The 14326-nt window shown below is 35.0% G+C and overlaps 1 protein-coding gene across 3 annotated transcripts in view; it reads right to left on the reverse strand.

The window, feature by feature from the left end:
- Positions 1-250: 250 nt before the first annotated feature.
- CGNL1 (cingulin like 1) overlaps positions 251-14326 on the reverse strand; it is a 60348-nt gene continuing 46272 nt past the window's right edge. For 2 of the 3 annotated variants that reach the window (XM_062627508.1, XM_062627518.1), the window contains 7 exons: positions 13897-14058; positions 13027-13116; positions 6878-6961; positions 4887-5011; positions 4299-4407; positions 3275-3438; positions 251-2643 (listed from right to left, as the gene is read on the reverse strand). In XM_062627508.1, coding sequence (XP_062483492.1) covers positions 2505-2643; positions 3275-3438; positions 4299-4407; positions 4887-5011; positions 6878-6961; positions 13027-13116; positions 13897-14058 — 873 coding nt within the window. In that variant the 3' untranslated portion in view covers positions 251-2504. The remainder of the gene's footprint in view (positions 2644-3274; positions 3439-4298; positions 4408-4886; positions 5012-6877; positions 6962-13026; positions 13117-13896; positions 14059-14326) is intronic. The other variant, XM_062627526.1, reaches the window with a different exon arrangement.

A 14326-nucleotide genomic window follows, 5' to 3' on the forward strand; every position in this document is an offset into this window, starting at 1 on the left:
CCAACTGTTTTGTGAAGGAGCTGAAATATCTTTTTCAACATCTTAAGATTTTGTTTGATTTTCATCATATTGTTTGAGAACTCCAAAGAGGAAATGTCAGTGCCAAGTATAAATGAACAAACTAAAGACCAGCTCTTTTCATGAAGACAGAGGGGGAGATCTAATAAGCAGGATATCTCCCACTAGGAGTCTGCAAAGCTGCATCTCCCTCTTTCAAACTTATAGTGAAAGTTAAATGAGAAAAGGAGTCTTCTAGATATTACATGTGCCACCTGCTTTACTAGTTAGAAAGCAACTATCCAAATAAGAAAATGCAGAAACTTTTTTATAGCATCAGTATTTCCTAGATAATTATTTTCTTGTTATATTTTAAACACATGTATTTTCCATAAGAAATTCAGTTGTCATATTGCGCATATTCAGTCATGCACGTACAAAGTAGAAGTGAAAGACCTGACTGATTGTTTTAAGTGAATTTTTCTTTTACAGTTTACTGTAACTGGAGGTAGATGTAATATTTAGGGATTTCCTTCCAGTGATTTGAAATAATAGCTGTCTGTGAACATTAGGACAGAGTACTGAGCCTGGAATCCATTGTTGAAAGTTAAACCTACATAAACATGCAAATAAAACAACAAAAAATACATCATAGCAGGTTATATGATGATTGTCGGTACAGCGTAGTACAGATCTTCTTGGAGGAAAGTCTCTTTCTGCACTGTCAAAACAGTAATGCGAGTACTGCAAAAAGTATGTATACTACTTGAAAAGATATACAAGATTAAGAGTATTACAACTGCCATTCATATAATTTTTCATGTATCTCAAACCATCAAAATCAAGTTGAAGGGAATTAAAGAGCAAAAGAATCTGTGATCTGCTATGCATTAATAGTATTTCTGATCCCGCAGGCAGGAGTTTCATTTCACATATCTGTATGAAAATGGCTACTGCCATTGTCAGGACTTTTGCCATAACCAAGTCTATCAGCCTCACTTTCAGAGTTGTTAAATTTGTCCTTTTTAGTAGATGCTTTTCTGGGAGTAATGGAAGCTCCCAGCAACTTCAGCTTGAATTAGTTTTTACAATTATTTGCTCCATTCAACAAAAAAGTGCTCACTAACCTGTAACTGTGGACAAATTCTAACATTCAATTGGACTCAGCTAGAGTTTCTTAACAAAATTACACAGTAGTCCCTTTTCCTTAAAATTCTGTACTTGCAAAGTGGCAAAACCTGTCTGGTGTAATGTAAATAGCAAAAAAAGTATTTACAGCAATAAAATTGAAAATGCTTTTGAAATAAAATCTGCAATTCTTTTTTAGTTTCCCTCAAAGTTTGTTGAACATATGGATCACCTGAAATGCAGATACTTCTGTAAATTGAAATACTAACATATATCTGCATATATGACCACATACTGCAATACACCACAAATAGATGGCCAAGAACAGCTTAGAAAGAAAAATTGGATTACACGCTTTGTGTTTCCCACATGCAATTTCTTGCCAACTGCATAAATTTTTTGGATCAATTAATGAACAGATTTATGCACATACTTAATTCAATGACCACAAGTAATTTTACCAGAATAAGTGGGACTTGTTAGAGACTTTAAGACAAGCCTGTCCTGATGCCCTCAAATCAGCAGGACTATAATGTTCTGCCTCTGGCAGTATGAAGCCCATTTCAGGAAATGAAAGATGCCAAGTAATAACTGACCTCATTCTCATTCTTCTCTACTAAGAACAGAAAGCTTTCCAAACAAAGTTTACAAGAAAGCTGTAGGCAAACCACACTCGTCATGCAGATGTGACACTCCTTCTAAAGTCCACAGGCAGGATTAACATTTGATTTATAATATACAGAATACATACAATAAAGCTTGCATTGGTTTAAAAATGCAAATGTACTTCTTGGCTCAGGAATTGTGAATCAGCTCTGTAATGCACAAAATTGAATATATTTTCATTTGTTTTTTTTGTACGTAAAATCCAAATATAGCATTCAGTATAAATTTAAGTACTTTACATATGAAACTGATTTATATAACATTTAAAACTTTACAAAATAGTACTAATCAATGAAAAGATTAGGCTTAAAATATTTACATTTTATACATAATTTCCCCCTACTTACAATTATTAAATAATCCTTTGTGGTTTCCTTAATTTTAAGGAAAATCAGTAACTACAAACTAATTTTGAATTACTTTCAAATGGCTTTTTACTTAAGCAGAATTTTAGCAAAATCACACTTCCAATGTGAAACATCCCATGTTTTCAGTAGCAGTTATCTCTCTGTGTTCTATACCTGTTTCATAATGCAATCCTGTTTTCCATAATAAATAGCAGAGATCTAAGTGAGAAAATGGCACAGTATGGATGGAAACATTATATTCCCAACACTTAAATCTCTTTATGTCATTTGGCTTTTAGAATATCCAAGTTTCTTGATAATTCATGTTATTCTTCCAGTACTTTCAAGGATTCACATCATACTTATTTAGATTTTAGTATCATCATCTTTTGAAAAGTTATTTCCTGAAGGTACTTCACAGAGACTGTCACCATCCGTACTGATATCATCATCTTCATCGTCATCAGAATCAGCCAACAGTTTACTTGGTGACTTCTTCAGTCTACTAAAACAAAAATATATATTTTTGCTATTAAAACTGCACATCTACATGCAAAACACTTATGTAAGTTTAAAACATTGATGGGATTTACTTTTTAAAGGATGCCAAAGAAATCTGTGCTCCAATAGGGGTACTTTATCATAGACTACATCTTATATGAAAGGAACATGCAAGAGAATGAAGATCATTATTTTCAAGCACCTCTAAAGTTACAGAGAGTGCAAACTATAAAACTCGCACACTGAAGTGTTCAAAGATGGCTGAGGAAAACTAACACAGGATAGCTGTACCTTTCAGTCATCAACAGGAAATTTTTATTACTACAAATGATAAGAGTGTTGAGTTCCACCAATTTTTTAACCATTTTTTATTCCCTGCCTCAATGACTTGATGCAGCATGCATATCTTAGAAAGAAGGTTTGAACATCTAGAGCACCCTGGAAAGAATTGGAGAACATTCGTAGAGAAAGGAAACGCAGAAGAGTTTCACAGGTCTGTCTCCTAAACTGTCAGCTTATGACAACCTTGAGGTCTATTAGAGGAAGCCTACAGTTTAATGGACTAAAGGGGCAAGAGATTAGTCTTGTCAGTGGCAGTGTAATAGATAATTGTAAGGTCTGAGAAGTCATCTTACCTTAATTCCTTTTTTGCAGCGTTAAGCTGTCCTTGCAATTGTTCATTTATGTCTACTTGCTCTTCCAGTTCTCGCTGGAGTTTCTTTTTAGCGCTTTCCAGTCTGTCTATTTCTTCTTCAGCTTCTTCAACCTGACGTTTCATTGCTTTCAAACGCAAACTCAACTGAAATATTTACATGTCAGCTGATTAGAAGACTATTTTAATAAAGGAATTTTATTCTTCCAGCATCTATGAGAGGGAGAATAAAGACACAACTTTGCCAGTGTAGTGACACTGCAATCCCATGCTTCAGAATTATTCAAAAGCCAGCTTTAGACTTTGCGAATAGTGATGGGATACAGTTTTTTATGAAGAAAAAACACCAACAAGCAAACAATATTATGCAATAGCAAGAGCTGGTTCTCAGTAAGGGAACACTGGAGCTATTAGTATGTCAAAGCTAAGCAACTTTACCCGACAGATACTCTGAAATGTTTCAAAACCTCGGGATTTGAAAGGATTGTTCTCTTAAAAGATGTCTGCAATTGAAACACATTTCATTCTCTAGGCAGACTATTAACTATTTGACTCACATACTGAAACAAACCATGTTTTAAGCAAGGAACCAACGAAGACCACAGGAATGGTAGAGCACATTGCTATTCGAATATCAACGTATGCTTAACACTTATAGCTTGTATTTAACCATGGCAAAGCAGAATATATTTGTTAGCGTAGATATTTATAGCATCATTATGTTGGTGTATATATTTATAGGATCACAAACTGTCTGTTATTGGCTTTATTTCTTTAATTATAGCATTGCTTCTGTAAGTGCCTTCTTTTTATAATTTTAGAAATGAGTAATGATTTAGTACTAGACAAACTAACATGGTGACAATAGGAACTGTGAATCTCACTAAATGGGTGTTCATAAACAGACTTATCAGCATCTACCTATATTAGTCTCATATGTTTTTTATATGATGATTTATCCTAGTAGAATTAGTATCAAATATTCACATATTAGTCTTTCCCTCTACCTGGTCCTTTTGATCAGTCAGTGAAAGATGTTCATCATCTACTTGCAACATTAACTCCTTCACTTTTCTCTCAAGTCTGCGGTTACTTAGTTGGAAATTAGCTCTGTCCCTAGAAACAAAACAAATAGAAGAGAGGCTTATTAAAAAAAAAGAACCAAAATACTTCCAGTCCTGCTGACATAAATCTTTGGCAATTTTGTAAGATTCAGATAAACACTAATGGCCCCTGCTCTGATTTATTGATTCCATGTAACACATTAAGAAATTTGTTCACAAGCTTGAACCACTAAGGGGAATGTGGACGTGTTAAACTATAGCTTGTATTTCTAAGCCTGTTACTTGATATTAGACATTGATAATATAATGAGGTATGGAACCATGTTCGCACTGTGGTCAGCTTTAAATTTGCAAGGGAACATCTAGTGTTCTTTCAGTGAAAAGGAAATTTTGCAATACTTGTATGAAACAACCATTTTAATTTCTTGCTTGTGAGAAAAAAGTTAATTGTATTAGAGACTTAATATTAGTAAGAAGCCATATTAACAACTATAAATATGCATATTTTCATCTTAATATGATTAGTTTCACCTCTCTTCACTTTCAAGTCGTTCTTCTAGCTCTGTGATCCTTGCTTCCAATTGAGCAACAAGTCCCTCTTTACTGGATCGGTAAGAACCCTCCAGGTGAAGGATGCGGCTCTTCAAGTCTTTGTTCTATAGTTGGAACATACTTGATTACTACATATATGCTGATATTAACAAGTATCACCTTAACACAAACTAAATTTATCCAGACAATCATAAAGTGACCAGTATGTTTTTAAATTAGGAAATATGAAAAAAACTCCAAACCCAAGTCAGTGAGATTTTACTGTTTACTACAAACAAATCTTTTATTACAGTGCTTTATTTAAAAATAATGGATCCTTTAACTTCAGATATTTGCAAACCCCTTCCTACAGCATTTTTAATACGCTACATTTTTTCAAATAGCATTGGATCTGTCTCATTCTCTACAGTTATTTTGTCAAGTAGCGTATTCTTTCCCTGTAACTCACTGGTATACAGCTAAAACAATTAGATAAAGAAATTACTTGCATCAAATACTGCTTTACTCTATCAAAGCTCTTACTGTGGGTTTCCCCCTCCCTTTCTTAAATATATAATGCTACTTTTACCACATAGTTTGAAAAACTCTGTAAGCTTCATGATTTGTAAAAGCACACTTTTTGCCCAGATTTACACTTTAGTTTTTATAAGGCCAGATAATTGTTTTTTTTTAATGGCGACCTGATGATTAAATAAAATTTAAAAAAAAAAAAATGATTAAAAAAAGCTCCAGGAACTCTTCCATATTCTCTGTTACACAGCTTCAAACCATGATCTCGGATCTCAAAACTAAAAAAGCTATGATAGAAAACTCAGATCCAAAATATAAAGACGCACATGTAGGCAGCATTACTTTTTCTTCAAACAATTAAGATGGGATTAATTTCACATAATTTAAGGTATCAAATCAGGTGTTTGGTAGAAACATGGTCTCTAAAATCCCATTACAGTCTGGTTTATGTTCTTGGGACTGACAGTAATACTATCATTTGCTAAGACAGCTTTCCTCTGGATCTCAGCTAGAGTCTATGGTAATAACCTTGCTTTCAAAGACTAGTGAGCTGCAGAACAAAATGCTGCAAAAACCTAGAAAGTATTTTTAATGTACTTTCTGTCACAGATATTTACACAAGTCACATTCCTCCCCAGACAACAGAGAGTAAAGTTCTCTGTCAAATTTGTGTCTTTTCTTTCAGAGGCATGCCATTTTTCACTTTTTCTCTGTTTGCTTCTACAGAAGAAAATACTCAAAAACCACAGCTGCTTGAAATTATGATCTACCTTGAACACTGTTCCTGAAATATTATTAAAATTGTAAAGAACAGCTCCTCAAAAAGTGGTCAAAGGATTTATGGCTAAATTGGACAGCCACATCTGCAATGTGCTACAGTCTTTTCTATATATGTGCCTTTTTGAAATTTCTATTTTGATATCTCAGTTTTATTCTAAAACAAGCATCCCATATCAAACTGTCACATTTCTTACATTTAATGTCTTTGATCCTCAAATGTATAGACAGGATTTGGTGCTACAGAGATGCCTGCTTTTACCACAACAAAAATGTCTTACTATACTATATAAAACATATATATGCATAGAATCATAGACTGGTTTTGGTTGGAAGGGACCGTAAAGACCACCTAGCTCCAACCACCTTGCATAGTGCAAATGTTTAGTACATGAAATACATAAACTGTGACACACCTCAAACTAAAAAAGGGGGTACAGGAAGAAAAGAAAAAAAAATAAGATTAGACTTAATTCAATATTTTAGTATTTTGAGAATCAGTAGTAAGATGCATGTTTTTTAATCTATTCTTACCAAAACATACTTCCAGCAGCACAGTATGGTGGGATAATGACAGCTACTAAATGCATTCCTTAAATGTTTACTCGAATGTCTTAATGAAGGCAGATACCCACCCTGTCATCTTGCCAGTGTGATGACATGCCAGCCATAATTATAATTACCTGTCTTTCCAATGAAATTTTGTCACACTCCAAATCTTGCTTTATAGCTCTTTCCTGAAGCAGCTCTGTCCTCATTTGTTCAATCTATTATAGAAAGAAGACAGAAATTTTAAATATTTCATTTACATTTATCTATATGAGGCTATGTGTGTATATATATATATATATATACACCAATACATAAACTACATATACCTATGCAATGAGAAAAAATTTGCTCTTTCTTAGAACTCAAGACATTTGCATGATTTCCGCTGAAGGTTACTATTAGAATCTTGAAAATAAAATAATTTTTAAAAAGCCACTTTGGGAAGCCCATGTTATTCCTAGTGCTTACTCTAGGTATTTTCCAGCCACACTGAGTATTGTTGAGGTTCAGTATATCTATATTCTATAGAAGGGAACTGAACTTTTAACGTGTTGTATGAGACATCACGTGCCAGGTAACTGTGTTTCGGAACATCATAACAGTCGTCAAACACCTTCTGCAGCTGTTTTCTTTATTCTTAAGTCTGAAGTTCTGAAATGGCATCTTACCTTTAAGGTGCTGACTAGTCTACTTTAGAGGTTTACTTAAACTGGTACTACAGAGAAGTGCCTACAACTCAGTGAGACACTTTACAGACAATTACAGTTTTCTGTGTCTGTGAGAATACTAAAAGCTCTTTTTCAATAGACTGATTGCTCCCCTCCTCCAGTTCCTTTTCTGTCTTTCATACCAGGACAGCACCAGCTTCTGGATTTGGAGAGGGGGTGGTTCTTCTTTTTTTTGTTAAAACACAACTTTTGCTACAGTTCCTATAAATATTACAGGTGCGTATTCAATAACCAAAAGGGAAGTAAATTCTCCACATGTAAGATGTTAAAAAATCTACCTCATCAATACAGAATTGAGATAAGGATACAGAATTAGTTTAACTTTCTATTAGACTTGACTGGGAAAAAAGATTCTGATGATCAAAGAGAAACTCTAAACTGCCTAACAGCTGCTAATGAAATTTTGGAGTTCGAGGAAAAAGTCTGTAGTGTCCAAATACTTCTCTCATTCCTGCTGAGACTGCCTTCAAGTATTTACAAATGCCTTTGCAGGCACAGTAAATGTTACCACAGCATTTGTGCTATTCCCTGCACAATGTTTACTATGATGAATATCACCTGGAGAACACAGGGAACATCTATGCCAATTACTGTATCTCCAAGACTGACAAATGTTTCAGTGGCCACACTACTCTTTCCTGCTTTATGACAGTTGCATATTAACTTGCATAAACCCACCACCACAGTTAAGCAGCTTTAAGTTACAGATCTATCTCACTAAAGGTCATTTAAAAGCCATTAGGAATTCTTGCATAGAAAAATCCAAAAGCAATGCTAAGAATGTGAAGGTCAAACAAGTGAAGCAGATGAAATTTTACCTTAGGGTTTTGTTGTTTTTTTTTTAACCATATTATAATATTAAAAGATACCTGTTTAGTTAATCACATGTTTAAAATAAGTCATTTACACTGTGCCTGTAGCTTTGGAATGAATATATGAATACAAACAATGGTAGCAATACATGCAGTTGCATATACTATGTCACAGTACAGTTTCGGAACACTATAAGGCATCCTTGAAAACTAAGGTCGTAACAGTCACTGGACTACAAATATTAGCATGTGGTTCTGTTCTCAACAGCTGGGCATTTTCCTAAAAGCTCTCATATAGGACCCTGATGATGATGATAATAATATACATTATATAGTAGAACATTTTACATGACAGAAAAAAATAAAGCAAAATTCACAGTAAAATGAATGACTAATTAAAAATGCAACTGTTAAGAAAGGGGGTTTGTTTTACGTAGGATCTTGTTTAATGGACCACTCTAAAGTTCTGCTGTGCTCTTATTGTGCTCAAAGGCTGTGGAAAATTTGTGTAACCTTCCCAAGATCTCAAATTAAGGAATTATTTAGAGGACAATTATTATATTTGCAAGATAACTGCTACTGTTGTTGGACACTTCAAGGTAAAAGCAACCTCACAGAAAAACAGTGTGAGAGAGGAAAAAGTACTATCTGATTAGGACCAGAAAGCTATGTGCAAATATATACAAGAGCTTGTAAAAAGAGAAGAGCAGCAGCACACAGTTCTTGTATGGGAGAGGTGGAAACTGTTTTCACTTATCTCCTTGCACCTTTCATTAGTAAACAAATAATTAACATACACAAAGGAAAAAAGCAGTCGACTGCCAAAATGTGCTCAAACTTTTCACTTATTTCACAACAGTTAAGATAGGCTTTGGAGCTTTGGGCATCACATTCTACCTTTCCCAGATGTAATATATTCTAATTATGTTAGAAGAATAAACTTTTTCTGCAGCTTAAGGCAACAGTTATCACAGCTGGACTTGAAGAATGCTAACAACAAAGACTTAAGAAAAGCAATAGTATCAGATTTTACAAGGCTTTATTAGATGTAACAGCATTTTGTGCCAGCTTTAGGATTGGAAGCAGCTGTTGAGTTCATTATTAGTGAAAACAATTTGATTTCTAGTAATATTGTAGGTATTATCACCATTGTTTACCACCTCACACTAGGTTCACAGCTTATGTTTCTTGTTAATACCAAGTAGGGAAATGTAAAACATACATATATGACTACATATATTTATCTAGACATACATACACAATTCTCAAGTATGTGTCAAAACCCCCCAACATTTAACAAACAAACAAGCTAAAGCCAAATAAACCCCCTTTTATGCTTCATAACAGAACAGTAACCTTCACATTTTCATTTGTTTGCTTTGACAGCTGGTGCCAGCTAGAGCAGGTATACAGCTATCCACTGGGAATGTTTTACCAAAAGGAAGTGAATGATGCAATGCAATTTTATCCTTCAGTATTTATTCTAAAGTTGTCATGGAAACTAACTAGTCCATTTTTCACACTTACTGAAGTCAATAGACCCATGTTTGCATTTTCACAGAATACAAGAATTGATGAGGGTATCGAGTATTTTTCATTTTTGTTTGCAAAACCAAAATGGCAAGAGGTGCTTCATTTCACTTGTTTGTAGGGGGAAAAAGCCCATCATGTACTAACACGTGCCCTTTTCCTGCTCCCTTCAGACTCAAAGGGCAGCTGAGCACTCAGCTCTCTATGTGTTTGTGATTGTTGACCATCTTGCTCTTTCCAGAGCTGCTAATACCTTATCATTTAAAACCTAACAGGATACAATTCACCTTGGCCCTCAAATTTTTTTTACTGTTTCCGCTTTTTTGTGGTACTTCTCAAGAATGAAGTAGGGAAGATGAGAACAGTGTTGCATGCAGCCATTCCCAGATTCAAAAGGGTGCTTAAATTAAAAAAGGCTAACATTTCATGGTAAATGAAATGTGAACTACCAGCCTTGCCAATGTTTATTCCAACATTTAGCTGTATGTAAAAGAAAACCAGTTGTTTCAAGTTGGTTTTACTAGAAATTTGAGTATTGTAATTCATTATCAGTATATTAAAGTAACATGCAATAATTAAAAAAAAAACTGCCACCAAACATAACACATTTACAGAAATACAGATATTACCAAAACAAATCCACTATAATTTCTCATGTCATTATAAATGCTTAGCAGACCCTGAAATACTCTTTAGTAATTTGACCACTTAGGCATTCTGGCATAAAATCAAAACAAAGCAACCTTTGTAACTCATGTGTGAAATGAGAAACTCCAGACCTCAAAATAAACATGCCTTTTACCCATTATGTAACATTTTGGTCACCCATTTGCATTTTAGGTTTCCATTCTGTTAGCAAATTAACTTACTATAGAACCCACAAGTGCAGCTATGACTGAGGTTCTTTTATCCTAGGTTTAAAACACAGGCATAGATTCTAGTATTAAAGGCTTCCTAATTCCTAATTCCCACACTATTATGGGTCCTTTACATTCTATTTCACCCAGAGTCTGTACAATATCATTGTAATAACAGCAAAAGACTATATTGCAATCAAATAGAATCTCAGCAACCTGGGTCCCAACAAAGTAGTGTTTCAAGCGTGCACGAAAGAAAGCTGAGCTCTCACTCATTTTAAATTTCTCCAGCTGTCTTAGTGGGATATATAATTTCACTGAAAAGACATAGAAACAGATTTTACTTTCTGTTCTCCCTCTGAAATTAAAGCTACTCCAAAGAATGTCAGCAATTGTTTTTTTCTGGAGAAAGAGAGAGAAATGAAACATGATCTTAGTGCAAACTGCCTCCTGGTAATGAGGCATAGTACTTAATGTAAACCTACAGTAGTAGATACATGCTTGTTTTGGCTGGGATGGAGTTAATTTTCTTCATAGTAACTGGTATGGGGCTCTGTTCTGGAAGCAGTGTTGATAACGCAGGGATGTTTTAGTTATTGTTGAGCAGTGCTTACACAGTGTCAAGGCCTCTTCTGCTCCTCACCCCACCAGTGAGTAGGTCTCGGGGTGCACAAGAAGCTAGGAGGAGACACAGCCAGGACAACTGGTGCTGACTGACCCAAGGGATATCCCATACCATAAGGCATCATGCTCAGCATACAAAGATGGGAGAAAAAGGAAGGGGGGAGAGATGTTCAGTGATGATGTTTGCTGTTCCCAAGTAACCATTAGGTGCGCTGGAGCCCAGCTTTCCTGGAGATGGCTGAACACCTACCTGCCTGCCCATGGGAAGTGGTGAATGAATTCCTTATTTTGCTTTGCTTGTGTGCACAGCTTTTGCTTTACCTGTTAAATTGTCTTTATCTCAACCCATGAGTTTTCTCACTTCTACTCTTCTGATTCTCTTCCCCATCCCAATGCAGGGGGAATGAGCAAGTGCCTGTGTGGTGCTTAGTTGCCAGCTGGAGTTAAACCATGACAACAGGCTGTAATGAGTTACACGCTAGTTTCCTATCTTTCAGAAAGTAAAACTAAGGCAAGGAATGTTGTCGAGGCACAGTGATATTCCAAGGCAGCCACATCACCATATTTGTTCCCACTGACTATTGAAAAACTTCCATAACACTGAGTACTTGACCATGGATGCTCTGGTTACTTTTTCAGTCATCAGGCACTATTCTCTACTTTTCTGGTTTATTTTAAGTTTTTGTCACAGGACCTATAATTTCATAGGTCACTTCTTTCAGACCTCTTTCTTCAGAACAATGAACTCTTAATTCTCTTAAGACTTGATTTCCAGCTTAATGGTCCCATTTCCATTAGCCCACTTCACTCTCCCCCACCTGCATATTCACTGGCCTTACTGAAGGCAGAGGCAAAATCCGTATTTATTTGAAGAGGCATACCTGCCTTACTTTTTGTCTTGATTGATGCACCTCATCATACAGTTTCCACAACTTTTTTTTCCTACTTACACAGCCAAGAATCTTTTTGTTACTTGCTTGAATTACTATGATATGTCTCATATAGCTTGGCAAATCTCACTTTATCTTTACATTTTCTGTCCCATGAGATACAATCTTGCTATTAAATCCTTCCCCTCTTTCTGGGTTATATACCCATACAACACTTCTGGAACTAATGACTAATGTTTTTCTGTGGAAAACGATTTCCAACTGTCTCATATTTGATATATCTTAATCAGATTTTATACTGGTAATGAAAACAAAGCTTCCTCTCTGACGAAACTGGTCAGCACCTTCAGTTTGGCTGACTTCACAAATTAATTCCACAATTTCCTAAGTAGCTACTTCTTTGAAATCAAGACTCTAATAATGGTGGCCTACTTTTCAGGAAGTTAAAAAATTGTGATCTTTCAACCTAAAATACTTTCTACAACAAGCTTTCTCTGCTAGCCTCATCACCTAGAACCAAACCTACTATAGCATCATCACTGCATGCATTAGTCATTACTTGACAAAGCTCACTGCATTAAGAATATCAGAGAATGATACTGGTCTTCAGCCTTTATATGCCATGTGTCAGTTTTCCAGTTAGGAAAACAGGAAAAAAAATGGTCTGTGATGACATGTAGGAGTTTGTGAACCTTCTTTTTTTAAGATTTACATACTCCACTTAAGTACAGTATATAAAACCTATTACTCATCATTATTCAGTTAATCAGTATTGTTTGTAATACTAATATGACTTTTTCTTCATCATTATACACCAGTTGGAAAACTTGTTTAAGTACCTGTTCTCTGCATCTACTGATCCTCTCAGACAATAAATCCGAATTAGTTTTTTCTTCATCAAGCTCAAGTTCCAGGTGAGATAACTTGTCCTAAGTGGAACAAAGAAAAGTAATTTTAACATACTACTTTCTTATTCCTCTTCAGATCTCTACTAGGGCATTCTTCCTTACACTTCAAGGACTCAAACTGTCTGAAAGACTATGCTTGAAAAGTGAAATGTGTCTGAAAACATACAGACTCTAGGAAAAAGAGATTACAGGTAGATAAGCTTTTAAAGGGAACTGTGTGATGGAAATAAAACAGAAGTTTCATTTCCTTTTCTAATCACTCCCACCAATCTCCAGAAAGTAACAGAAATTCTGTAATGTTTCTAGAGACTGTTCTTAGAATGTTTAAGTTACATTATACAGTTGGATGACAAATCTCTTTTCATATGAGTATATAAGTACAATAAAAATACTTGTTTATGAAAGTCAAAAGACAGCTTAGTTGAACTAAACAGTTATGAAGCTAACCCTGTAACAACATAGTTAGAATAACAGTGTTATTTAGGATCCAGAAATGGATTTATATTAGATGTCACATAGAACTTACACATCTAAATTATTTTGATGTTCTGATGGGCCTATGAACAAATATAATACAATTCTGCCCAATAAACTCCAGAAGAAATTAATTAAAATGAAAGCTAATTAAAACAATGAAAGAACAATTGCAATTTAGAACACATCATGCTACAACAGATATGCTAACAGATCACCAGAATAACTCCTGCAGTAGTACTACATGGACTTGCAGAATCCAAGTGAAACACCAAAATTATTTTAACCAGTTCTAATAAGCAAGCAACCCTGAAAAATGCCTTTTACCTCCATTAGTTTGATTTGCCTTGCCCGATCATCTTTTAAGTGGGTTTTGGCTTCCAGTTCATACTCCAAGCTTTTCACAGTCTGTTCTAGCAACTGAGTTTTTGTTATTGCCTCATCCTGGGCTCTCTGATGGTCCCTCAAGTTTTCTTCCATAAGACGCATCTGGAACAATAAGATGGTAACACACTTTAAACTGTACTTTCTATAAGTTAATTATGTCAGTAAAGGGGACTGACTACAAACATGACAGATCCCGAAGTGTTACAGGAATTGCACTGAGCTATATGCTTTTCATAGTAATTTTTGGTTTATCCACAAGATGGCATCAGGAAAATAAACTTGGATTAAATAACGTATCGAAAGAGATGCTTCACACTACAGGTTTTACAGCGACAATTATTCACGGTTTTTTAAATGGTTCTATCTTTTG

The sequence above is a fragment of the Pezoporus occidentalis genome, unplaced genomic scaffold (genome assembly GCF_034315485.1).
Source record: "Pezoporus occidentalis ecotype Australia unplaced genomic scaffold, CSIRO_AGI_Poc_V1 ctg11, whole genome shotgun sequence".
NCBI lineage: Eukaryota > Metazoa > Chordata > Aves > Psittaciformes > Psittacidae > Pezoporus > Pezoporus occidentalis.